The sequence below is a fragment of the Scleropages formosus genome, chromosome 4 (genome assembly GCF_900964775.1).
Source record: "Scleropages formosus chromosome 4, fSclFor1.1, whole genome shotgun sequence".
Classification (NCBI taxonomy): domain Eukaryota; kingdom Metazoa; phylum Chordata; class Actinopteri; order Osteoglossiformes; family Osteoglossidae; genus Scleropages; species Scleropages formosus.
In genome coordinates this window covers 15,022,659-15,048,605 of record NC_041809.1, presented here as the reverse complement: position 1 = coordinate 15,048,605, position 25,947 = coordinate 15,022,659, and the positions used below count along the sequence as shown (strand labels likewise).

The window sequence follows — 25,947 nt, the reverse complement described above, 5'->3', positions numbered from 1 at the left end:
GTGACTGATCCTGGTTCAGTACGACTGTTACTGTTCTTAGGGGAAGCGATATAGTTTAAACTGTTCAGCTGGTCCAGTATCAGTTTCTATGGTATGAAGAATCCGCGGCCATTTCGAATTGGATACATGTACCTGGAGGTACAATTGTGGAACGAATATGGTTTACAATAGTAAGAGGACGGTATATCATGCCGGTTTTATTAAAGTTAAAAATACTCACTACTACAGATCTCTCCATTGTTTCTGTTACAGAAACAAAACAAAAAAGACTTTTACAATTAGGAATCCAAACAAAAAAAACACAGCAAAAGACAATTACATTTTTATTGTACAATGTATAATTATCTACAATATAATCAGTATAATGTCATTGGACTCAGTAAAAAGGGGGGGAGAAAAAAAAAAAAAAAACAGATATTCAATTTACTTGCACTGTGAGTTATTGAAGCCCATGGTCCCCAGGTATTGCACCTGTTCTCTTACCATCAAAAAAAAAGGTCAGGAGGTTCTGAGCTCAACTGTAACATAAAGCTGCAGTCATAGTCCTTCTGACAGAACAGTTGAAGAGCCCACATACAGTATAGCATTAGTATAGAAATGCTGGAAATGTTTAAAATTCATCTAAATTACTGAGAAATGTATAGTAAGGGTTCCGCATATATGTAAATTAGTGCAGAAAGGAATCGACCCAAACCTATGAACATCATAAAACCAAACAAGGCACCAACATGCTAAGTTTTCTGATGAGAATATGGCCTAAATAAAAGGACAAAAATTTTTACAAATGAAATTCAAGAAATTTAAAGATTAGCAACACTGACTTAGGGTGAAAAGCACATATTCAATAAACTGTAACTTTCTATACCAAAAAAAAAAAAAAAAAAAGATGAGATCAAAATATCTCACAGCATTTGGGTGGTGCAAGAGGACATGAGTTTGATCCCTGCTCACTCTGTGTGGAGTTCGCATGTTCTCCCCCTGTCTGCGTGGGTTTCTTCCAGGTGCTCCAGTTTCCTCCCACAGTCCAAAGACATGCTGTTCAGGTTCCCCCATAGTGTGTGAATGACACAGAGAGTGTGTTTCACTGGTGTATGGATGAGTGACCCATTGTAAGTAGTGTAGAGTAGTAGTAGTGTAAGTCACTTTGGTGAGTAAGGTATGGGCTGGTAACACTACACAGTTCATTGGAAGTCGCTTTGGAGAAAAGCATCTGCTGAATGAATAAATGTAAGATTCAGTAAGAACAAAAAAAATGTGGCTAATTAGATTGCAATTAACACTGACCATCACAGCATTTGGAACAAGAAAAACCTGGCTGTGAATGTGTATCAAGTACTACTGAAATTCGAAGGTACAAAACTGCGATGTTCAAATTTTCAATCTCGTCCAATCCTATGAGTGTTGCTTGGTCGATCAATGCGATAGATGAATTCAGCAGGCAGAAAATAGCCTAGGTACACCACAACATCAGGGGTAGTGTCTATGTAGTAGTGTCCTCCTTCCCCATGGTGGCTGAAGCAATGAGTGTGCTCTAAACGGAGGTCCAGGCCCTGAAGAAAGACATGAGCATCAGCACATGTGCATGTACACTCCGTTGCATTACTACTTTACAGCCAAATATCAAGCCTTATAGAAAGCTGTGCATCATTGTGTGTCAGGACTAAAGTTTAGTTTGTTAGCCACTTTTATACTTTTAAATACACTGATCAGTCATTGTGCCTACCAAAGAAATGAAATGCTGAATTACAGAAGTACGTGAACTCCCAAAATTAAAAGCCATTGAACTACTGCAATTTGTTCTGGAGAAAATTCCACAAGTTAATGTTAGAATCTCATATGCAACTCCATGGTCGACCTGAAGAGATCTGCAGCTGTGGCACTTACAGGGTCCCTGGACACCAGCACAGACTGGCAAATGAGAGGAGCTCGCACAGTATAGTGCTTCAACCACTTGTTCACCTCTTCATCACTGCTGAGAGGACAGGTGGAGAACTCCTGTGGCTACAAAGAAAGCAGAAATAGACATTCGAAACAGCGACAGCATTACTACAAAAAATAGGCAGTAACATTCCAAACAGAGCCATAGGGCTTAGTGAATTATGTCAATGTGCAAATTTACCATAATATGAATCTTGGCTTCTCCATTTTGCATTATAAATGTTCCCCCCAATCCAAGGCATTTGTCACTGTAAAATTTCTCCAGAGTCTTCCTTAAACATGTTACAAAACTGTCCTCTCCAGTTCTCCTGCTGGCCTTCACCTCCAAAACCTGTCAAGCATTACAAATGTGGTTTAAATGTTAAAAAATTTGCACATTCATAGCAGGCACACTATACAATTTGCTTTCATCAGCTAATCCTGTGCCACTGTGCATAAATTCTCACCTGTCCAGCTTTACCCTCACATGCGTAGAGGTTAGCCAGCAGTCCAAAGTCACAATCATCAAACCTGTCACTGTATTTTTCCTGCAGACAAGTCCCATCAGCTGGGTTAATATAGGAGAAGTAGCTGCCATTCAGTGCTGATCTCCCCTCAATTTCTGTGACAACCAAAGGCATTAGCTGAGAAGAGAAACATGGTTAAATCAGGACACGATTCATCAAAACCACCTACTTTAAAGCTATGCCATGTGTAGTGGTTGGAGAGACCAATTCATTGATGTCACATCCGGTATTCAGAAGAAGCCAAACTACCTCTGCGTTCATACCAAGGGTCCTTGAAGAAGCAGCACCAGCTCCAAGAATGAAGGCTCCAGGAAGTTCCACCTCCTTGGCAACTGTGTTCATATTGTACACCTTTGAATGGCAGTCACAATGGCTCTAGTCACGCCCTGTAAGAATCTTATTTCTCCTGCAGCAACTTTTTACTCATTTGGATGTCCCACCTTGTCAAGCTGCACCAGGGGAATCAAGTATGGCACACCACCGACATCCATTATGCGAGGGCTTCCACACAGTCCTGTTGAAATTCAGTTAATGATTAGAAATATATATTTTTTTTACAAGCATCACCTTAAGTTAAGTGATATACAAGTTAAGTGCATAGATAGATTACCATTGGCAGGAAAATGAAAGGGAGCCTGTGACAAGTCTGGGCATTCCACCACACGGACTTGGGCATCAGCAAAGTTGTTTTTTAACCCATTATGTAACACTGTAAAATATATGCAAGGAAAAGTAAACTTCTCACTGCATATTGTTCCAATTCATAGTTGCTCCACAAAACTAAGCTAGCAGGCAGAATCACAACTGAAAACCAGGTGTCGCGTGCCAGATGAGTTACCGTCACACAACTCTTGCAGCGGTGGAACATCCAGCTCGTACTTCTCAGTTTTGCCGCCGCCGCTCGCCATTACACAGCTCAAGGCAGACACTCCTGTCACACACTCACGTGATTTTGGTGGAATGACGACGATCACGAAGCTGCCTATGTGTTTCAACCCTTAAATGCAGTGAAGGCTACGCGCACAAGACTGAAGGAGTTGTTTAACCCTGTGGGCACGCTATTGGTTCTTATTCTTGTAACAGAAGGCGGAGCTTTGGGACAATCCAGCAAATGGAACATGGCTCGATCGTTCGGTCGTCTCACAAAATTCCGCGAGATTTCGTGTGTGTCTCACGTGTTTCCGCCCAAATGGGCACCGTATGTCTGTGCTTGAGGTTTAAGCGTGTTTTCTAAACCTTGGTCTAGAAAGGCAAGTACATTACAGTAGCCGAAGCAAGGTAAAGAGGAAGCGCAACAGTAATATTTGTGGCACAGTCCTGCGTTAAGATTTCACTTTCATCTTTTATTACTGGTAGATCTGGTTCAAGACGGGAAATTTGCAAGAGTGGATAGTATCGGCTAAACTACACAGTTGCATCTGCCTCTATTGTTATATAAGACTGTAATCTCATATTTTTGTTAGATAACGTGAGGACATCATCACTAAGAGAACTCCTAAGTAAGACTGATTCCATCCCACAACTGAACTTAGCTTTCTCCCTGAAATGCTGTTCCAAGTGAGTGGGCTTGTGTGTCCTCTCAAGAATATTTTGACTTGGTCTGGATTGAGAACTTGGAAGAGCCTGAAATGCAGCAGGAAGATGACATAATTCAGGACACTCCTGTTGATGAGGGACAACTGATTCCATACACGTGTCATTCCCTCACCAAATGCAACAGTGCAACAGCATCCCTTTGGGATTATCAGAGCTGCTCTCAGCCCCTCACACTGTCACCAGAGGCTCAGCCAGACAGGTAAGAAACATGCATGCAAACTCAATTTAAAATCTTTTTTGAGAAAATGTCTAAAATTAGGGTGCATGTAAGTGGGCGCATGGCAACTTAGTCAGCAAAAGTTTTTAAAGGAGTTGTATACAAATATTGTGGGTGCAAATTAGGCATACTTAAACACTCAGATCCCCTCCTCTTTTTACACCTATGCTTGTAATTAATAAAAGTTATGGTGGTTAAAAGTGATGCCAAATACATGCATTCTGAAATACTGAGCCATCTAAACTTGGTTGACTTTCAGTGCCTCAGAAGACAGTTTGTTTCAAACCCAGCATGAAACATTGCCAGTGAGAACTGTTGGAAGATGGCAACCACCAAAACGATGCCTGCACCCGACTGAGAATGAGTGGTCCCACAGTTTGGACACAGCTTGGACACAGCTTGGTGCAGTAAAACTGAAGAGAAAATATCAGCTCAACCCAGAGAAGTCAAAGAAGTTAAAATGGAAAGGGCCAGCTTTCCCATTTATCGAGAAGTTTTATAAAAGGAAACATCTAACACGGAAAAAGTCATTAACCTGGGAGGTAAAATGTGTAACTTTATCTATTTATTGTGGACTAAAGCTGATAGTGTAATAATTTTAATGTAGTAATGTTTTTTTTTTGGGGGGGGGGGGCAACTTTTTCTCAGTATGGAGCTGTTGCAGGGTATTTCCTGTATATGGAGAAAGTAAAACGTAAGTCAGTGTCTGCAGGCTTACAGTCGGTCCCTGTGTTACTAAAAGAACGCTATGTAGACGACAAAGAAGACCTCATTCCGTTACCAGAGCCAACGTGAGTTTCATTAATTGTACGTTAATTGAAAAGTATTGGTTAAAATTTAAAACTGATGTAATTGAGATTCATCAAACTCAAGGTACGCTAATGCTATTACGCAAGACTTAAAACTTTTTATTACTTTTAGACAAGCTGAGCAGTTGCACATTGAAGACCATAACAACACCGAAGTAGTGGTAAGTATTTATACCCAGTTGTATGACTTTATCTTTGTGATTCTAAATTAGTCATAATTACAGCATTTCATAAATTGCTGCAAGACTCAATGTAAATAGCTGCAGAATTTTTAATGCATATTTACTGTTGACCAGCATGCAGCGTAGTGGTTACAACCATCGCCTTACACTTGAAGGACCCAGCTTTGAATCCTGCTCTCACTGTAGTACCCTGGAAAAAGGAGCTTGCCATGTACTGCTCCAGTGAAAAATACCCAGCTGTGAAAATCAGTAAATTATTTTAAATAGCTTAGTATTGAAACCTGTGAATTGTTTTGGAGAAGAGTTGGCTCAATTAATAAATAAAATACTCAGTGATCGAAGCATAAAAATACACACACACTCTCACACACAATGTCTACAACCGCTTGTCCCGAGTGGGGTCGCGGCGAACCGGAGCCTAACCCCGCCACAGAGGATGCAAGGCTGGAGGGGGAGGGGGGACACTCCAGATGGGATGCCAGTCCGCTGCAAGGCACCCCAAGCAGGACTCGAACCCCAGACCCACCACACAGTAGGCCCTGGCCAAACCCGCTGCGCCACCGCACCCACCCAAGCATTAAAATAATTGTGGAAAAAAATTACTACAATTAATTTTTCCCTCCCCCAGGATCACCAGTACTTTATTCCTCAATTTAAAGGGAAACTCAAGGCACGCAGTACATGGTGTACCAGGAGTTCTTCAGATTGTTCAGATCATTCTGAATTGGATTTGATATCAGACTATGGCCAAAAATCAAGACATTCAAAAAACGTTCAGTCCAGATACAGGACCAAGAAGACATATAAACTGCATAAAGACACATGCATTATGGATGACGTTAACACCGGCATCACCCATGTGGAAGAGCATCGATACTTTGACCATAGGGATGCTGATTCTGCTGAACAGATAAGGGACACTGAAAGTAGAAGCACCACAAGTCACAGTAAATGTATGTACAAAGTAAGAAAGAGAATGCTTTCAGACCCACTACCAGATTCTCCTTCTGTAGAAATATTAGATGATACTGAGGTTTTGGCTCTCACGATGGGAGAGTTGAGCAGTGTGGCCAGAGAGCAAACAAAGCAAGGCAGTTCTGCAACATATTGTGCAGCTGAGTCAATTGAAAATAAGATTTCAAATGCAGATCGAGTAGAGATCTGCCACAAGGAGGGGGACCTGGCTGTGACAGAATATGAGACTCCCCATAGGGGACTGGCTCTTGCTAGAACAGATGTGATTCGATCAAAGAGAAAAGAGCAAAACATGGAGAAGGACTTGAAAGAAAGAATTTTAGAAAATAAAGAAGAAAAAGCAAAAAGAAAAAAAAGACAAAAAGAAGCAGTGATAGAAAAGCAAATTGACAGTGAAAATAATGTGACATCTCTGGTGTTCAGTAATGGTGGGGGAAAAAAACTGAAGACCAATAAAGAAAGATACAGCATTAAAGTTTGTAAGTCTGAGACTGAGGGGCTTAAGAAGAAGATACCAGACATTGTTGAAATACTCCTCAGCGAGAAAAACCACATGGGGGGAGAATGTTTCTCAGCTCAAAGTATGGCAGTCATACAGTCACAGGTGATGCAAAATGAGCCAAAAGGAAAAAATCAAGACCTGTGGAAAAAGAGCAAACATAAAGATTGCCACAAGAGAAAAACAAATATGATCAGCGACAATGCATGTATGGCAGAGAATGAGATGTCAGCATTGCTTAATAATAAAAGGTCCGGGGAGACTGAAGTAATTATAGATCTGCAAGACACTGTAGTTCTGAAAGAAAAAAACACAGAAATGCTGGATGGTGCCACTGGTGAAGAGGGGATAGCAATGGCAGGAATGATCCTCTGTGAACAAACTGACATCAATCAAGAGGTAGCTGAAGATGTCTTCCAATCAGAGGAGTCTCAAGCTGAAATCAAGTGCAGGAAAAGGAAAAAAACAGAGAAAAACAGAAAGAAGAAACAAATGAAAGGTTTGACTGAGGGCGATGCAGTTAGTCTTAAGCAAGAAGTGCCTATGCTGCTGAATGAAGAACTTGAAAAGGATGATGAGGAAATGGAAGCAGTAAACTGGGAAGCCAGCATGACAGATGTGAGAGGAACTAATAGACATGTATCTGAACCACCTTTTCCCTTCAGCAGTCATAACCAGAACGAAAAGGATAAGAACATCTGTACAACATTTAAAAGCCAGGTGTCTACTACCAGCTCATGTCTTTTGGAGTCTACGGATATCGCTGTTCCTGGTGTGGCTGACTATGACATGAGGGCAAAGAAAAGAAAGAAAGACAAGAAAGACAGAAAACAAAAAGGAAATGAGCACTCATGTATTCCTATTTCCAGTGTGATTTTTCCTGATGTTAACCCAGCTGACTCTGGTTACATCAAGAGAAGAGAGCAGATTGAGATGTCTGGGGAGATGACCCTATCCCAATGCAGTGAAGTGGTACCTTGGAAACAGAGGAATAAAAAGCACATTGTGGACGATGCAGCACAGACTGGAACAAATGAGTTATATGTTTCAGCAGGACATTATAGCAGGGAGCCTCTTCCTGCTTGGGAAATTGAAGGTAATGAACAGGCATGTCTTTCTGTTGAAGGAACACATGTCAGGCATAGATTTGATGTAGAAAGCAGTGTGAATAGCATTCAGGATGAGGACAAGGAACACAACCATTCAAAGAAAAGGCAGGAAAATAAGATGGTGCTTGATGTTAGATCTAATGGAGTCTCCAACGAGGAAGATGTCTCATTTCTAGAACCTCAAATGACTCTGTACAGTGTGGTGGCTTCCTGTGATTTGCAACGTGTTGAGTTGTCAGGGGACGAGACTGGCAAAGCACAAAGCAAAAAGAGGAAGGTGTCAGTGGACCCATGTCCATTGTCAGAAGAAACTGTGATCAAAGAATCACCACGAATGGGATCAAGTTGTAACTTTTACAGTGAAACAAATCTTCAAAAACTCATTCCTGGTTCATTTCCCATGCAAGAAGATACTGAGGTCCAGTGTGGTAGAAATGAAGCCAGTTGCTCTTCTACAGAAGAAAGTGGTTTTGGGGCTTGCATATCTACAGTAAAACAAAGCATCCCAAAACAAAAGCTTTTAAGTTTACGTGCCAGAAGATTTAAAAAATGGCAGCTAGCTGATAGCAGTTCTTTACATGCCCGATATAGGAATTATATACTCATGAAAAAGAGAAGGCCAAAATCTGACTGTTCAACATAATCAGGTTCTACATGTCATGCAGAGGGACACACCTAAAGTGCTGTGATACACAACTCTAAAGGCGTGTCAGAGACATGCACAAAAATTATGATTTTTATTCATGAAATATTCTCTTCACTGTTGTCTAGTGGACATGTGATGTAAATACGTATTCACCCTCAACATGGCATGATTACGTATACTGTATTGAAGTGGACGTTTTCAGGATTTGGTAACATTTTTTTACTTGATGTACCTGAAGTATTTTTGTAAAATAGTAAATTCAAAGGAGTACTTCAGGAAAAAGTCATGATTTTCAAAAAGGACATCCATCTGTATGAAGCATGTGCTCAAGCTGTGTCTTTGAACTTTTTTGTACATCTGTTTTTTTTTTTCTTTTTGTTTTTTTTTAAAAACAGGATTATTTATATTTTTATCCACACACACACACACACACACATTGTCTGAAGCCGCTTGTCCCACGTGGGGTCATGGCGAGCCGCAGCCTAACCCGGCAATACAGGGCGCAAGGCTGGAGGGGGAGGGGACACACCCAGGAAGGGATGCCAGTCCATCACAAGGCACCCCAAGCAGGACTCGAACCCCAGACCCACCAGAGAGTAGGCCCCTGGCCAAACCCACTGCGTCACCTATGAAATGTATTTTTGTCCTATAATATGGTGCCCACATGTGATGGGTTTTTATTCGCAGTAGTGACCTTTATTAGCTGTTCAGATAGACAAGTTCTCTGGCTGCTGTCATATTAATTAAAGGGCAATTAAAACACAGCCAAAGGTCCACGTGATTTCTGAGGGAGAGTTTGCGTAAAGTTACACCTAAGCGGGAAGCTAGAACATGTCTTTGGTGCACTTGTTGGTGAGTCCATTAAATGGTCTCACGGCATGATTCCTTCCGAATAATTTGTTCAGGTTTCGGATTTCACTTCCACAGTTGAACCCTTGATCAACATACTGTAACAGCGCTGAGGGGAGCTGATATAGTTCACTGTAAATAGTGTCTATTTCTGTGCATAATCTTCTGTTCTGATTGGTCGTTGTATTGCTTATGCATAGTTTGGCACGGGGGAATTCTGGGGAGTTCACGGGGTGACCGCCTAACCATTGTGTGGGGAAGGGGGGTTTAGAGTGCCGTGGGGGAATTTTGCAGTGTTCTGGGACTGCTTGGTGTTGTCTGGAGTGTCTTCCCTAAGATTGTTCTTGAGAGGATATGTATGCAGTCAGTAAAGAGCGTGTTCCTGTTACTCTGGGTCAATCTGTAGTAGTTCCATGGGTGGATCCTGCAATATTTACCCTGACTTATACAGCGACGGCACGTGGTTGTGTAAATGGATAAATCATTGTACAGCTGATGTAACATTACAGCCTTAGGCTTAGAGAAAAGTGTCAGATAAAAATAATGACAGCACGGACTTGCAGCTCGCGCTAAACACACGGAAAGCTTCAATTGACAGTGTGAACTTGTTTTGGAAGAGTTTCTTTCGAATTGAAGCGGGAGGAGGACCTTGGAACCTGGCCCGCCACACTGCTGTGGATCTCGGTAAGCTTCTGGGCGCTTTGAACCCCCCACAGACCACCATCTTCATCCTCACTCGCACCTTCAGCGCAACCATCATCTCCTCCCGAGCCTCCCCCCTCCCAGCACTTTTCACACTCCTCTCTGCCCGCAATGAACGGAGTCGCGAGCCTGTCCGCAGCTCACCGGGTCGCCGTCTTCGGGGGCACGCATGGGAACGAGCTATCCGGCATCGCGCTCGTGGGTCTGTGGCTGCGGGACGGCGCGGAGATCCGACGCAGAGGCCTCGAGGTGCGGCCCTTCATGGCGAACCCGCGCGCTGTGCAGGAACGCGCGAGGTACATCGACACGGACCTGAACCGCGCGTTCACGCCCGAGAATCTGAGGTAATGGCACCCGCGGAACCGGGGCTCCTTCACGTCACGAACGTCCTGGAAAATGTGCTACATTTAAATGTAAAATAAAGCTCATTCTTTGTGATTAAATAGCACGACTTTGTGTATGATATTAACTCCGGGACGCGCTCATTTCTGCGGAGAAACAAATTTGTCAGGTAACACACAAGTTGTGTAATCGCTCGAAGAGTGGTTCACCGTGAAAGACAAGTTTCAAATATTAATAATTAATGTCAAGTTTGAAATGCTATCTCTTTCTCTCGAACGACCTTGAAACTTCACACTTCTGAGATCCGTCCTTTCTAGACTCCTTAAAAAACTAATTTGAGTTTATATAAACATACTGACGGAGAAAATATTTTTATCTCCAGTGCTGAGTACATCATAGTGTTTAATTGAGGTTATTTTTAGCTTAAACACGAGAACTGGTTTAACCCTTAGCTTTTTTACTTGTAGGATGGCAACTTGCACATGCCAATCTGTAAATACTGCTGGGTTTGATTTTTGTAAACAATTTCAACATTTTGAACAGCTTTTTTTAAAAAAAAAATATTGTTAAACAATATTTGGCTTATTTACACAGTAGGACATTGTATAAATTCAAGATAAGTACGTTGATCAAAGGTGCTTAAAGCATGAGGGCGGAACAGAATTTTAACCCCACAGTCTTCAGGTTACAGTCCCATGTCCTCACTGCTAAACTACATTTTCTTAAAGAGAAAAGTTAAAGTTACATTTGCAGAGAAACTTTGTTATATTTAGGCTGCTTTCTGGACACTTAAACAGAAACATATTTAAACTTCTCGAGAACCTCTTGCAGACGCATGTCCATCATAACCGTGGCTTTACGAAAGATCCACAAGGCTTTCTTTGTGCTGATGCATCAATGAACAATTTTTTAATCACATATATTGCTTTAATAAATTACATGAATGTTTTCACTACTTGTCCATTTCCATTTTTAATGTCCAATGAAGAATAAAAAACTCCTAATTTGCCATTTAGTCTAGTACAATGAAATATGCAAAGTTCAAAGATATGACTTTGGTTTACATCTGTTGTGGTACAGCGCATAGTGAAAGGCTGACGGAGTCTAGAGCAAGCTGCCCCAATAGTTCAGAGCTGTGGGCACATAAAATGCTTGAAAAGCTTTTAAATATATGGAAAATTATGCTGATATTGTGGAACTCTTATATGTGTTTTGAGCCCCAGCATAAATATGCATTGAGGAATGAACATTAATTTGAATAATTACCCTTGTATTCTAAAACATTTATTCTGTCGTGTTGTGCACATCTCTCTTTGCATTCCTATTTCCTAATGGAAAAACATGAATGAAAAATACTCCAGCTGTATTTAATTTGCACACAAAAACATCAATTAATATCCACAAAGTGCTAAAGATAAATGTTAATAGAGGACTTTCTGAATGCTTTTGAACAGCATATAAGTAGAGTAACACTTGTGGATATCTGTTACAAAGATAGGACTTAATATTATCAGTTTGATTTACATCGATAGAACTTTACTTTTTTGTGCTGGGTTCTTTTTGGCTAATATGGATTTTATTTGGAGAAAATGTTACCTTTAGTCACACTGTTTATGAATAGACTTCAGCATAGGTTTTCATGGAGTGAACTTTTCCCAGTAGCTTCCAGGGTGAAGACCTTCCTTACGAAGTCAAGAGAGCTCAGGAAATCAATCAGATCTTTGGTCCTATGGGCAGTCCTGATGCCTACGATGTTATTTTTGACCTTCACAACACCACCTCCAACATGGGATGCACGCTCATTTTGGAGAGCTCCAATGACCACTTTAACCTTCAGATGGTGCATTACATCAAGGTAACAGAAATGAAAATGTGGCATTCTTAACAAGGTGCACTTTTTTCCTGAGAATAATGGAATAAATTACACTCACTCACACACACACACACACACACTGTCTGAAACCACTTGTCCTAAGCGGGGTCACGGTAAACCAGAGCCTAACCCGGCAACACAGGGTGCAAGGCTGGAGGGGGAGGGGACATACCCAGGGCAGGACACCAGTCCGTTGTAAGACATCCCAAGCAGGACTTGAACCCCAGACCTGCAGAGAGTGGGACCAGGTTAAGCCCGCTGTGCCACTACACCCCCCCCCCCCCCCCAAATTACACTGATTTAATTTAAACAAAACAAAAATAAAATATGCACATGATTCCATATTTTATGTACTAATTTCACTTTTAAAGCAAAAAAGAAACAGAACAGTAGAGGCAAAAGAAATCAATGAAAATAATGAAAATGAATTCACAGTCATTGAAAAAACTGACGGTGTGTGGATAGTACAAGTGAGGGCCCTAGATACTGAGATTGTACCAGATGAAACCAGCCAAAATGGGTCAATGGAGGTTTAGAACTTAATCTACATACACACACAGTCTAAAACCACTTGTCCCAAGCGGGGTCGCGGCAAACCGGAGTCTATCCCAGCAACACGGGATGCAAGGCTGGAGGGGGAAGGGACACACCCAGGACGGGACACCAGTCCGTAGCAAGGTACCCCATAAAGGACTCGAACCCCAGACCCACCAGAGAGCAGGACCCGGCCAAGCCCACAGCACCCTCCAAACTTAATCTAGAACAAGCCAAATTATTACTGCAAAGAAGACCGCATGTTGGCTCTAGCCTTGTTCTGCTTGTTTTTCAGAAGACAGGCTAAATCAAAATTTGGTCTTGATAAATGGGAAGAAATGCCTTGTAAACTAAAATAAACACACAAACACACACACACACACACACAGGCTGAAGCCACTCATCCCAAGCGGGGTCGCAGCATACCGGAGCCCAGCCTGGCAACAGATGGCTTAAGCCTGGAGGGGGAGGGGACACACCCAGGATGGGACACCAGTCCATCGCAAGGCACCCCAAGCAGGACTCAAACCCCAGACCCACCAGAAAGCAGGACCCAGCCAAGCCTGCTGTGCCACCGCACCCCCTAAACTAAAATAGGAGTATTAAATTAAACTCCTTGTTTAATTTTTGTATCTCAAATGGGCCTATCTCAAGATATGACTGTAAAAATTAAAAATTACTGAAAATAAAAAATACATAACCTCCACAATTTCCTATTAAATGGCAACTATTGACTGTTTCATCCCTGAATCATGCACAATATTAGTGAGCTTCTGGCCACTTTCAGCTTTTTTCTCTAAAAAATAAATATCTACAGCAAAATATTTCCTAAGTAGGTTCTGATAAAGTTTCAGATCTAGCCATCACAAATAAATAAATCCACTGACTTCCATTGTTAGAAACTTCAAACTACATTAAAACTAATGTAAAATGACTGAAAGTAAAAATACATTGTCTCCACAAACTCATATACAGTGCTGTTTGTTAACTGATTAATCCATAAACGTGTGCAGCGATCACCTTATTGATCACATTGCTCAGTAACACCAGTCAGGAGCTGTAACCGCTTTGAGTCAAATAAATCGTATGTGCCTACTCTGTTTTGATGGGTTTTACTGTCGTCTAATATTTGCATAAAGAAATGCAGGTTCCGCTCCTTCTGCAGCAAACAGAAATTTTTAAATTAGTGAAGTGAATAAAACAGAATTAAGAATAAATTGAAAAATGTATCTTTGAAACTCTGTAACTGAAATATGTAACAGAGAGACCAATGTACTAGTATTCTATGAGAATACTGACACAAAATGAACTTAAAGTAAAATAACATGCTATACTCAGCAAATTGGTGGCAGTCTATCCATGTGTATTCCCTTATCTCTGAATTATAAACATGGATTCCATAGCCTTTTGGGCAAACTGCAGTATCATGTTTACTATCTCAATTTATCTCCATGCAATGCAACACCTAAAAAGAATGAGACACTCACTGGGTGCATATTTGTGTTTTTATTATGCGTTCCCAGCACTGTATTACATGTGTTTGTCTTTCAGCATGCTGTGGCTCCTGTCACCTGTTCAGTCCTGCTAAATGATCATCCTCGCCTTCATTATTCCACCACGCGGTCTGTAGCAAAACACCCTATTGGTAAGTTTCAAAGTTCAGCTTTCCAACACAAAAGCATTTACCTTGAAGTAGTCTGTGTTGCACCGGGTTAAATATAAACTTTTCTGAAAAGCTTAGTCATCCTTTTTACAGTCTGCTGGTATGTGAGTCTGCTGGGTTGTATTTCAAGGAATTGGTTTTTCTTGCTTGCTTGGTTGTTGTTTAAGTCAATATGTTTATGATTGTGTTCCCCAGTTTTATGGTTTAATGGGACTGGAGATACTTTAACATAAATGGGTGTCAATTTTGGGGCTCAAGAATGCAAACATTTTTTACCATTGAAACTAATGGTAGTTTATGACATTGATTTATGGAAATTTGCCTTACAAAGGGTTTTCCTCCAACAAATTACCTTTTGGAAGGCTAGGAGAGACGGTAGACTAAATTTTAATTTTAAGTTTTAAGTTAAAAGATAAGTGAACTGTTCCAAGTGTAACCTGCTGTGCACACTATGTTTCCAGGATAACCTTTGGGCCATTGCAACCCTCCATTTATTATTTATTTATAATAGCTGTATCTGAGTTTTTTAAAAAGCCTTAGTGAAAAATTGTTTGTCCAGTGCAGGGTCATGGTGGTCTGAATGTTCCATAAGCTTATGGTGTGAGGCTGGGTACAAACTAGGCAGGGCACCAGACCATCCCTGGGCAGTTACTCACTCACACAAATACAGACTATGGGAAATATGGCGTGACCAGCTTACATGAACCACGTCTTTGAACTTTGAGCAGGTACTGTAATGCAGTATCTAGTGGAAATCCATTGAACACCAGGAGAACATCCAAACTCCATACAGACTGAGATGGATTCAAACCCATGTCCAAACCCCACAGCTTAGGATCTGTGAGCGCAAAAGTGCTACCTGCTGTGCCACCGTGCTCTCCATGAGATGTATTTCAAACATGAGACAGAGTGAGTGAGTTAGTTTTCTCTAAGCTACATTTTTACTTTTTATGGTAACAAAACTGCATGATGGTTACAAGGCTAACTATTTTATTTAGCAAAGATTTTTTTAAAAACAGAAAGGAGAAATTCTTTCACTTACAGTGCCATTATGCTTTGTTACTGAAGGTGTGCAGCATGTGTGTCCCCAGCAGATAAGCTATATAGTTTATACACACACATTTTCTGAACCGTTTGTCCCAATTGGGGTCGCGGGGAGCCAGAGCCTAACCTGGCAACACAGGGCGTAAGGCTGGAGGGGGAGGGGACACACCCAGGACAGGACGCCAGTCTGTCGCAAGGCACCCCAAGCGGGACTCGAACCCCAGACCCACCAGAGAGCAGGACCTGGTCCAACCCACTGCGCCCCCATGTAGTTTATAAATAGTGTATTTTTCCTTCTGTCTTTTCCATAGGACTTGAGGTTGGTCCCCAGCCTCAAGGTGTCTTAAGAAGTAATATTTTTGAATCCATGAGGTTAATTTTGAAGCATGCTTTGGATTTCATTGAACATTTTAATGGAGGTAAGAATTTTTCCAAAGTTTAATCCTAGAAAAAGAGCTTCAGTGTGATACATGGTCCATGGTAAACCTTTTATAGGGGCACTTAATGGTGAGCCCAGTAAAGGGAAGTACTTTTTACAGGTATAAAGTATGTATTGTATCAAACCAGTCAAACATATTAAGAGGTGCGTTTTTGACAGGTGTGTATGTAACAGGTGTGTAGATTTCGGTTGATTTCTTGATCCAAAGGGGTGCAAAATTATGTTAAAGAAAAAGGTCTTTATTTACATGCTAGAATGTGTATTCATATGTAAAGATTAAATGAGTGAGACAATAAACACAAGTTGTACTGCTGTCATTTTTATGGCTGAAATTTATGAGAAACATGTCACTTGTCTCAAAATGTTTTTTGTAAGATATTTCCTGTTCAATGCATAATTTCTGAAAGAGGTGTTGTGGCCATCTCAGGGGATACACATGTGTATGTGGTGTGTATGTAGTGTGTGTGTGTGTGTGTGTGTGTGTGTGTGTGTGTGTGTGTGTGTGTGTGTATATCGGAATAAAGCAACAGTTCTGATAATTCTGATAATTTTTTTAGGAATGAATTTTCCATTTCAAACAATAATGCCTCTCTTGCCCAGAGATAAAAGCAGTCTGTGAAAATGTTCTTAGCATTTGTAGTGTGAAGTTCAGCAGGATCTGGTTTCCCTGCAGTTTGTTGAGTTTGCTGGTTCAAAGTGTGAAGTCTTTCTTCCACATAAACATGCGTGAGATGGTTGAGGTGAGGACTATTAGTTCTCTGTTATACTTCAGTTAGTGAATGGAATGTTTGTTGAAATTGGGTCAGTTTCCATGTCGTTGGAGCCCCCGGTGTTTGTAATCTTGGGTACAGGGGCCATATTGTTATGGATGAATGGATCCCCTCCGGCTGTATTGTGTTTTTGGTGGCGAACTTTTAACTACATGATGGCCAAATTAAATAAGAATGATTAAATTGTCTTAAAAGTAAAAACATATATATGTGCAATAGTTACCTGTTGAATATAATAAAGGGTAATTTTTAAAATTTTATATTACATTAAATTTTTTTAAAAATTAAAGCTGGAGGAGGAGAGTTGTCTACACACTGTACTGTAAACATTCACACACAGTTAATAAAGTCCAGCTGCTGATGACAGTATAAATGTTGTTTAAATGTGTCAAAGTGTTCTTTGCCCTTAAGGTGTAGAGTTTCTGCCTTGCACTGTGGAAGTGTATCGAGTTGTGGAGAGAGTGGATTACCCCAGAGACTCAAACGGCAACATTTCTGCCATGGTGCATCCTGATCTGCAGGTACCCGAAGCACCACAAATGTATTTCATTACCTCGCACATTTTCTAGTGTGAATCCAAATTTTTGTGATGTTTTTCGACAGTGTGCAACAACCTCAATATATCCTTTTCTGTGCTTGCTACTGGAACTAGTGTTCTTCATTGTCGTTTAAAGGAACACTTAAAAATAAGTGGAGAAGAAGCATTACAAGTAAGCATGTGTCACATGAATTGTGCAATTCTGTGGAGTTACAAAGTGTTCTTCCTGTTTGGGCCGCTTTCCAGGACTGCGACTGGGAGCCTCTGAACCCTGGCGACCCTATGTTCCAAATGTTTGATGGAAGAACTGTCCAGTACAAAGGTGACTGCACAGTGTATCCTACATTTATAAACGAGGCGGCCTATTATGAGAAACAACAGGCCTTTGTGATGACCAAAAAAGAGACGTTAAATGCCAATGGCATTAAAGTTACCAAAAGTTAGCTCTCTTTGTGGGTGGTCAACAGAAAATAATCCCCAGGATACAATTTCAAAAATAGATTTTATTATTTTAACACTGAAGATGTGGAAACTAAGGATACTTTTAAGTGGATCAAAAGTTCCTTGTATTAATTAAGTGGTGTTACAAATAATTACTATGCAAATCAGTGAACTGATTTTTTTTTAATGTAGCAACGTTTGAAATTGAAGTTGCAATGATTTTGTGACAATCTAAAATGCTAATTTTATGTAGATTTATACTATTTTTACATTTTGTAGTCTGATGCTGAATATTTTTTAAAATGTTTATTTATTATGGAGTGGCACAGTGGGTAGTGCTGTAGTCTCCCATCCTCAGGCATAGGTTCCATTCTTGCTCATTCTGTGTGGTGTGGGCTTGTCTTCCCAGTTTTCGCATTGGTTTCTTCCAGCAGTCCAAAAAAGTGTGTTTCAGGTGAACTGACAACTAAATAAATAAATTTCCTGTAGCATGTGTGTGATTGCTTGTATGTGACTTCTCTATAATGGATGGACTGGTGTCTTGTCCAGGGTGTATCCCACTTAACTGTGCAGCCCATGCTTCAGGACAAGATCCAAACTGCCACAACTCTGACTTTGACCAGCAGTTAGCAACAGTGGTTGAGTGAGTTTATTTATAGTAAAACAATGAAATGTCCTAACAGAGTTGTTGGGAATTACATAAAAATTATTATATCTCCACTGGTTGGGAGGCAAGTTTGCATTAATCTGACACTTTCTCTCTGAAGTGACTTACAGTGTTAGTCTACCTACAGTTATTTACTCATTGATACAGTTGGATAATTAAAGTATGTTGCTCAGGGGTTTTACATCCAGTCAAACTTGTAACCTTTGTGTTCAAAGGCAACAGCTCTAACCACTACACTACCAGCCATTTATTATCCACAATTAACATTTTGAGGGGGTTCTGAAAGATTTTTTGTGTTGTGAAAATTTAATTTCAATAGGTGCCAAATTGTTTTAGACTTTAAACTCATGTCTTGAATTAAAGGTTTTCAATAAATGGTTTCTTAGATTCAGTCTCTGCCTTTTGGGTATTATGACTATATATTTAATGGCTATAAAGTATTTGCTATATTTCTAAGATGCTTTACTAATAAAGATTTTTTGTAATTTATAATGAAGCATAATATAATACTAATTTTGCTAATAGAATAGACCTGTGCGTGTTTGTTAAATTGTTCTAATTTTGTAATTTGTAATGTAATATTTCAGATGATTTTTAAAGAAACTTTAATTGTGTGGAATATCTGTTCTGCTATAATCAAAATTACATTTGATACAGTTCGATTTCTTTCTTTTCTTGTACTATGGCAAATATTTTTATGTACTATTATTTAAAATGTCATCCAAAAATGTATCACATCAGTGTTTTTTTCCTGATAATTAATATGTAAGCATTTGAAATGTTCCTTTTGAGCAGAAATATTTAGCAGTTTTCTTACAAATCTATAGTTTTCAGCATTGAAAGACCATGAATATCGGATGAATTATTAACAAGAATTCTGAGGATGACTAGTTTCATAGATGTGGTAAGTTGTGCAAACTGGAGATTTTATGTACTCATAGATTTGTCTGTGTGTATTCTACTTTAAATTAGCTGATCTTTTAAAGTTTTTTCAACTTCTCTCCTGCATGTTCATAAGTATGGCCACTAGGTGGTAGAAGATGATGAAAATTGTCTACTTACTTTTCCCACTAATCCACTAATCAGAATCCAGTTAACATTACTTTGGTTTATTGGTTCACTTATAGAATTCTTAGCTAATTCAGTTTAATAGTATTTAAATTTACATTTACATTTATTCATTTAGCAGATGCTTTTCTCCAACGTGATGGACATCTCACAGAAAAATAGAGTGCATTACATTAACAGAAGCACAGTTTATTTGTTACTTTCCAATTTGTTACTTTCATAATCACATTTTTAAAAACAAACATTTCCATCATGAGAGGCTGCATGAAAGTTTATCTGGTATTCAACAGTTATAATCTCAAAGTTATAGAACATGAAGAGTTACACACTACATGAACTTAAATCATGGGAGAATTAAGTTCGGAAGAGGTGAGTTCTAAGTCACCTCTTAAATATAGGGAGAGACTGAGCAGTTCGGAGTGATGGGAGAGGTCATTCCTCCACACTGGAGCCAGAACCGAAAACCTTTGTGCTTTTGATTTTGGACCTTTCGTGCGTTGGGCCACCAAGTGGGGAGAGGTGGAGGAGCATAGCAGTCTGGTTGGGGTGTAGCAGATGATCAGATCTTGTAGATAATCTGGGAGAAGTTCCATATATGCTTTTATAGGCCTAACCAGGGTCTTGAATTTGATCCGGGCAGCTATAGGAAGCCAGTGTAGTGAGACCAGGAGGGGAGATACGTGGGAACGCCTCGGCAAGTCAAACACAACTCATGCAGCAGTGTTCTGTATCAGTTGTAGAAGTTTGGTGGTGCTAACTGGAAGGCCAGACAGGAAAGAGTTGTAGTAGTCCAGGCAGGATGTCACCATGGCCTGGACAAGTTTGCGCAGAATTGGTTGTTAGATAGGGGTGGATCCTACAGATGTTGTGCAGGATGTATCTCCAAGTCCAAGTTGTGGCTTTGATGTGCTGAGAGAAAAACAGACTTGAATTAATCATCACTCCTTGACTCTTAACCAAGGAGGCAGGCAAAATGAGTGAGTTGATAGAGAGTTCATGATAGGAAGACAGGCCTGCTGGGAGGTGAAGGATCTCTGTTTTTGAGAGGTTGAGTTGTAACTGGTGATCAGACATTCAGGAAGCGATTCAGTTCAGTTCAATTCAATGTATTTTTATAAAGTGCTCTTCTCACACTGTACCACAGAATGATGAACAAAGGCAATTTCCACAAGGAAATGTCTGTTGCTCCAGGATGAAATGAGAGGAAGAGCTGGGTATCATCAGTGCTAGCAGTGGTAGTTGAATCCATGAGAATGACAGGGCCAAGGAAAGAGGTGTAGTACCAAGTCCAGTGGGACACCAGCTGAGAGAGACTGAGGTGAACCGGAGCCTCACCAGATCACTTGGTAGGATCTGTCTTTTAGGTAGGACTCAAACCATTTCAGTGCAGATCCTTTGATGCCAAGCTGTTCAGTGAGGAGAGTTGAATCTGGTGGTTGACAGTGTCGAATGCTGCAGACAGGTCAAGGAGAATGTGGACCAAGGAGAGGGGGGCTGTCCTAGCCGACTAGAGTTGTGTACTTGGTGTGTATTTGGAATAGTATTTGAATTGTGCAACACAATGAATCAAAATCCAGGTCAAGGCTGAGTAATCATGAGGAAAAATACACCCAGTGGGGTGCCAAGAAGAGGCTTGAGGAGCTCTGATATTAGTGGTGGGTACTTGTAAGTTGTGCACTGAGCCAGTATTACAAAGCTGGCCCCTGTGGAGTCCCTTCATCTGCTCAGTGTATCTCTAAAGAGTTAACAGAAGGAATATTAGTAGGGAGGGGCTTGCATATCTTGCCTGTGATGTTTAAGTGGGTTTCTGCTGGGTGATCCTTTTACCTCTTGATGCAGAATGAATCAAGCATCCATCCATCAGTACTTTATTAACCACTTGCCCGGTACAAGGTTGTGGCAATCTGGAGCCTATCCTGGAAACAGTCAGTGTGAGGCAGGATACACTGTGGACAAGATGCCAGTCTATTACAGGGCAGGGTCATCTAGAACTTATAGAGCACATGAAGGAAACACACATAGACTGAGCTGGGTTTGAACCCATGACCAAACCCACAGCCCAGGAGCTGTGTGTAACCAGCACTGTCTGCTGTGCCAGCAACGGAGGAGATGAAAGGCAAAGAAATGGTTATAAGGTAACACAATAGACCATATGTCTAGAACAACAATGCCACTTCAGCAACCAATAACTTCTATATTTCTATATGTGTATTTTTTTGTTCAATTAAAGTGATAATAAACAATATTAAAAAAACCCTTTTCCTGTTCTAGTGACAGATCTGTTGACTTTGTCAGCATAACAGTACTTCAGTGAAAGGAAAAATCATTGTTGAGCTCTATAAGGTTTTCCAATTGATCTAATCTTGTTAAAGCTATTGTGAATGACCTATGCATAAACATTCATGTTGACAACCTCTATTTTAGAAAAAACTGTTTAGAAACAAACCAGGCTATCAGCATTAAGGCATACCAGAGTGAACTTCCAAAATATAGGTCAGCACACTATACTGTACATTCACATCATTAGACATTAGTAAACTTGGAAGCACTCAGGGTGTTTTAACATTTAAGTTATCAAGTTCCCTCTCCTCTGGCTTTGTCAGATTTAATCCAGGGTATTCAGACTTCCCTTTATTTAATTTATTAATCAGTGCCTGTTTATAATTGTATTCTGTCCAGTTCATCTATTTAATGCAATCTTGCCATCATTTAGACATTCACTGGTGAGTAATAATGTACCAAACTAAAAGCTTTTGAAATTATCTTGAGAGCATTGGGCCAAATTCCAGCAAAGTGCTCAAAATTACCATCCGGGCAACTTTTAGAGTGAGCCCAAAATAGAAGTTACTCTTCTCAATACTCTGAATAGTACCACAGATAATGATTGTGGAGACATATTTACTGGAAGTGGTCTGTTTGCCTCTTTGGGAGGTTCTCACAATGAAGACTGAAGCTGTGTGTATCAAATGTGAAATGATCTCATCAAGCTTCATATTTCCTCCTTGACAGTTTATGCATTCTCTTTTTCTGGGTAATTGAAAGTGGTGGTGTGGTGGAATTTCCTTTCGCATTGCATTGCATCATGATCACCTCATTCACAGGATGTCTGGTGGATAATGATGTCACTTGTGGGTTTTTTTTTTTTTTTACCAAACTTTGTTTCTGCTGTTAATTATGACAATATTTCTAGTATTAAGTGTTTTGTGTCTCTGCAGAGCAACAGAGGGCTGAGAAACACAGCCATGTGGTACTGAGGCCATAGTAGTAAGACTAAAATATGTTTAGTTTCTGTTTCACATAAGGTGTTTAATGTAGATGATACTGACAATCAAAACAAATTAAGAAATTTTGAAGATATGATACTTGTATTTTTGGTGACACATTTATTTAATATACAGAAGTTTGTACAGTTTAATATGAAAAGAATAGATTAAGCCAATCGAGTCAGTGCAGATACATACAGTTCTTACTGAGACAGTATTGATTTGTGTATCCTGAGAGAACCCTCAACCACCCTTCTACACACACACACAACCTGGATGCATTAGTGTGGATCACTAGACACACTCTCTGTTTCCATTGATACGAGCTTACTTTTACTCGCGGCATGACAATGCACACACGTGTCGCGACAACAGTACGGAGCGCGAAGCGGAGCCAGGTGGAAGAGCGCGCACTCAGCAACCAGGATTAGAGTCGTGAGCGGAGACTATTAGTTTTGATTGGCTTTCACACAGTTACGTCACCAAAAGTGTGGAACCCGGAAGCTCAATGTCCCCCCCCATGCTTGTGGTAAAGTCATACTAGTGAAGAAGGAAAGAGCGCTATCATAGAGAGAAGTATCCATCTGTTTCAGAGTTACTGCGGCGGTTATGAGCTTTACGTGTCCGTTTCCGCGAGACTAAGCACAGTTGCATCCTGGTAAAACATCACAATTTTCGTTAAGCGCCAAAAATATCGGGACGATCATGATGTGGGAGCAGGAGGAGTTCGATAAACACTGGAGGAAGGAGTTCCCCGACGGGAAGGCGCCCAGGATGGAGCTGCATTCCGCCGAGGACATCCAGGCGGAGCTGGAGAGGTGCAGGGCAAATCTGAAGGTGCTCCAGCAGGCGCTGGCCGAAGAAAAGTTCAAGGTGATCTACTTGCAGACCACCATTGACAGACACCGCAGCTTGGAGCTCCGCAGGCGGGAGGAGGAGGAGGAGGAGGAGGAGGGGGAGGAGAAGGCGGCGGCTAGTAGGAGCGCTGTTCGCCCAGCGGTCGCGACGGGCTCCACCAGGTTTGCTCGGCCAGGTAAACCTGCGCCGGCGCCCCCGCGAAGGAAACCCTGTCCCCCGGTGGAGAAAGTTGAGGTGGCCCCCGTGGTCCCAGAGCTCTGGCCGCCCAGCGATCACGAGTATGAGGACTTGGAGCTGAACGAGAACTTCGTGAGACACAACCTGGTGGTACCCCGCAGGGACGCGAACCCCCACCGCGACGCCTTGCGCGGGCATCGCCATAGCCGCGACCTGGACTCGAGCGACGACGGAAGGTTGTCTCCCGCAGGAACGCCGCGCACCCGCAGAGCGCCCCTGGGCTCCGGCTACAGCACGCCGGATAGGAGGAGCGACGGGGAGCTCAGCTCGGACCACGACGACTCGTCATCGGCAGGTGAGCGGCCCGGTATGTGTTCGTGTACCCGCTCACTGCTGTGATGATGGGCAGGCAGTTGAACTTGAGTTGAGAGGCTGTGCAAACCGCTTCTTCCAGTGGGGAAAAGTGTCATTTTGTGGCAACGTGAGTCAGGGGTCGGTCTCGGGTGTCTCAGATTGGCCTGCGTTGGTAGTTGTGGCATTTCGATTTAGATTTGCCGTGTGAAATCGTCCTTCGTTATTCATTGGCGAACTGAAACTCGACATGATCCCAAGTGTCCATTCATTGACTGTTGGGCGATGGTTGGTTGAATGAATGATGGAGTGCAACTTTCGCAATGGCCCTTTGTCTGGGGCATGTGCCAACTGACTGTGAGCCAGACATGTGTGAGTGCTGGATTTTACACTTATTTACTGTGATAGTTTTGGGTCACACACTGTACGTATTGCTGTCCTAATTAACAGCCATCTGGTTATCTTCCCTAGTCATTACGGCAGAGATTTTACAGGGAATGCAAACACCTGCAGAAGAGAACCATACCCACAGTTTTCTGTGTGTATTTATTTTAATATTTAGGTTTGTGTAATAGTTGTTTGCATGCTCACTACGTGCTTGCATGCTCAGAAGCAGTACAACACCCCCAAAAATAGCTGAGACTTTTGATTAGTCATTGTAGCCAAACTGCTGGAGTGACTGGACACGGCACATGACAGGAACAGAAAGAAGCAGAGATTTAAAACAAAAAAAAAAAAAAAAACCTCAACTCCAAAATATTTTTCACATGAGATCAGTGGCACAGGTTTAGTTGTTTATAATTTTTGAGAATCCCTGCAAAACATGAGTAGTAAGTTCTAAATCACTCTGCAAAAGCTGCTTAGACAAGGTACTGGAGGATATGTACTATCGGTTGTTTTGAGGGGAAAAAAAATAAAACCAAAGGGGATTTTAAAGAGGACCAAAGGCATTTAGAAATGTCACTGTTTCTTTAGCATACATATTAAATGTACTTGGTTACAAACAAGTACAAAATGCTTTCTGATTTATTGAGCCAGTTTTATGTTATGCTTAAGGACTAAAGGTAGTCCTTCACAAAATGATTATTTTTTTGTTAATTACCAGGTTAGTGATGGTTTTAAGTAGTTTTAAGCTTGGCCTTGAGGGTGTTTTCTTTTGAGCCAACAAGGAAATACCAGTTGCAATGCCAATACTATACTACATTTATTTATTTAGCATAAGCTTTTCTCCAAAGTGACTTCCAATGAACACTGTACTGTCATACGAGTCCATACCTTATTCACCTAATGTAACTTAGAATGGTAGATACACTACTTACAATGAATTACTCATCCACATACCAGTGAAGCACACTTTTTCTGTGTTAGACACACTGTGGGTGATTTTTTTTTTTTTCTTTTTCTTCCTCTCTTGGAGTCACCGTTCCACCTGAACATCAAGTCTTTGGACTGTGGGTGGAAACTGGAGCACCTGGAGGAAACCCACGCAGACATGGCATGAGTGGGAATTGAACCCACATTTTCTCACACCACCCGGGCGCTGTGAGACAACAGCACTACTCGCTGTGCCATTGTGTTGTACTGTACGTATCATTAAGTTGCTGTCATTCCCATGATGACCAGCACAGTCATTTGTGGGACCTGGGTTTTCTCTGTCCACATTCCTGGAGTTTGTGTTCTTATCGTCCACGTGGTTGAGCAATGTAAGCCACTTTGGACAAAAGTATCACTTAAAGCGACTTTCCATTTATACAGGGGAATTCTTTTAATGGAGCATTTTGTGGTAAGTGCACTTGTACCCGATGTTATGAACAGTCAAGTTTATAATTTTTGAAAATACAGACATTTCCTGGTTTATTTTAAATTTCAGTTTCTTCATTCCGTTTTGTAA

At 41.1% G+C, this 25,947-nt stretch overlaps 4 protein-coding genes across 9 annotated transcripts in view; 3 read left to right on the top strand and 1 right to left on the bottom strand.

Annotated features, from left to right (window-relative positions):
* Nucleotides 1-1,194: 1,194 nt before the first annotated feature.
* c4h11orf54 (chromosome 4 C11orf54 homolog) lies at nt 1,195-3,502 on the bottom strand. Of its 4 annotated transcripts, none has more exons than XM_018755198.1 (8): nt 3,283-3,502; nt 3,055-3,153; nt 2,885-2,958; nt 2,694-2,795; nt 2,385-2,561; nt 2,120-2,269; nt 1,885-2,001; nt 1,195-1,550 (listed from the first exon to the last, which is right to left on the bottom strand). In XM_018755198.1, the coding sequence occupies exons 1-8, from the start codon at nt 3,350-3,352 to the stop codon at nt 1,377-1,379; spliced, it is 963 nt and encodes a 320-aa protein (XP_018610714.1). In that variant the 5' UTR covers nt 3,353-3,502; the 3' UTR covers nt 1,195-1,376. The 4 variants fall into 4 exon arrangements, with proteins under 4 accessions (XP_018610714.1, XP_018610715.1, XP_018610716.1 ...); XM_018755199.1 differs by having other exon boundaries at nt 3,391-3,502; XM_018755200.1 differs by lacking the exon at nt 3,055-3,153 and having other exon boundaries at nt 3,391-3,502.
* A 122-nt stretch (nt 3,503-3,624) lies between these two features.
* On the top strand, nt 3,625-8,894 carry pho (phoenix). The gene is made up of 6 exons (XM_018755068.2): nt 3,625-3,722; nt 3,908-4,239; nt 4,517-4,799; nt 4,906-5,048; nt 5,179-5,227; nt 5,877-8,894. Exons 2-6 carry the CDS (start codon nt 4,073-4,075, stop codon nt 8,472-8,474), a joined length of 3,240 nt encoding a protein of 1,079 aa, XP_018610584.2. The 5' UTR covers nt 3,625-3,722; nt 3,908-4,072; the 3' UTR covers nt 8,475-8,894.
* A 164-nt stretch (nt 8,895-9,058) lies between these two features.
* On the top strand, nt 9,059-17,756 carry aspa (aspartoacylase). 3 transcript variants are annotated; one of them, XM_018755085.1, is made up of 6 exons: nt 9,059-10,372; nt 12,033-12,225; nt 14,329-14,422; nt 15,796-15,903; nt 17,105-17,214; nt 17,478-17,756. In XM_018755085.1, exons 1-6 carry the CDS (start codon nt 10,140-10,142, stop codon nt 17,673-17,675), a joined length of 936 nt encoding a protein of 311 aa, XP_018610601.1. In that variant the 5' UTR covers nt 9,059-10,139; the 3' UTR covers nt 17,676-17,756. The 3 variants fall into 3 exon arrangements, with proteins under 3 accessions (XP_018610601.1, XP_018610600.1, XP_018610602.1); XM_018755084.1 differs by having other exon boundaries at nt 12,030-12,225; XM_018755086.1 differs by lacking the exon at nt 15,796-15,903 and having other exon boundaries at nt 12,030-12,225.
* Nucleotides 17,757-23,153: 5,397 nt separating this feature from the next.
* abr (ABR activator of RhoGEF and GTPase) overlaps nt 23,154-25,947 on the top strand; it is a 117,622-nt gene continuing 114,828 nt past the window's right edge. Inside the window, exon 1 of the mRNA XM_018755343.2 lies at nt 23,154-24,060. Within this exon, the coding sequence (XP_018610859.2) occupies nt 23,376-24,060 (685 nt within the window). The 5' untranslated portion in view covers nt 23,154-23,375. The remainder of the gene's footprint in view (nt 24,061-25,947) is intronic.

Bases quoted from the DNA above. Each gene is read 5' to 3' on its own strand.
- c4h11orf54 (XM_018755198.1), bottom strand. From the start codon at position 3,352: ATGGCGAGCGGCGGCGGCAAAACTGAGAAGTACGAGCTGGATGTTCCA. The intron at 3,154-3,282 runs GTAACTCATCTG...TATATTTTACAG, and splicing joins GCTGCAAGAGTTGTGTGACG to TGTTACATAATGGGTTAAAA. The intron at 2,959-3,054 runs GTAATCTATCTA...GAATTTCAACAG, and splicing joins CTTTCATTTTCCTGCCAATG to GACTGTGTGGAAGCCCTCGC.
- pho (XM_018755068.2), top strand. From the start codon at position 4,073: ATGCAGCAGGAAGATGACATAATTCAGGACACTCCTGTTGATGAGGGA. The intron at 4,800-4,905 runs GTAAAATGTGTA...ACTTTTTCTCAG, and splicing joins AAAAGTCATTAACCTGGGAG to TATGGAGCTGTTGCAGGGTA. The intron at 5,228-5,876 runs GTAAGTATTTAT...TCCCTCCCCCAG, and splicing joins ATAACAACACCGAAGTAGTG to GATCACCAGTACTTTATTCC.
- aspa (XM_018755084.1), top strand. From the start codon at position 10,140: ATGAACGGAGTCGCGAGCCTGTCCGCAGCTCACCGGGTCGCCGTCTTC. The intron at 12,226-14,328 runs GTAACAGAAATG...TTTGTCTTTCAG, and splicing joins AGATGGTGCATTACATCAAG to CATGCTGTGGCTCCTGTCAC. The intron at 15,904-17,104 runs GTAAGAATTTTT...TTTGCCCTTAAG, and splicing joins CATTGAACATTTTAATGGAG to GTGTAGAGTTTCTGCCTTGC.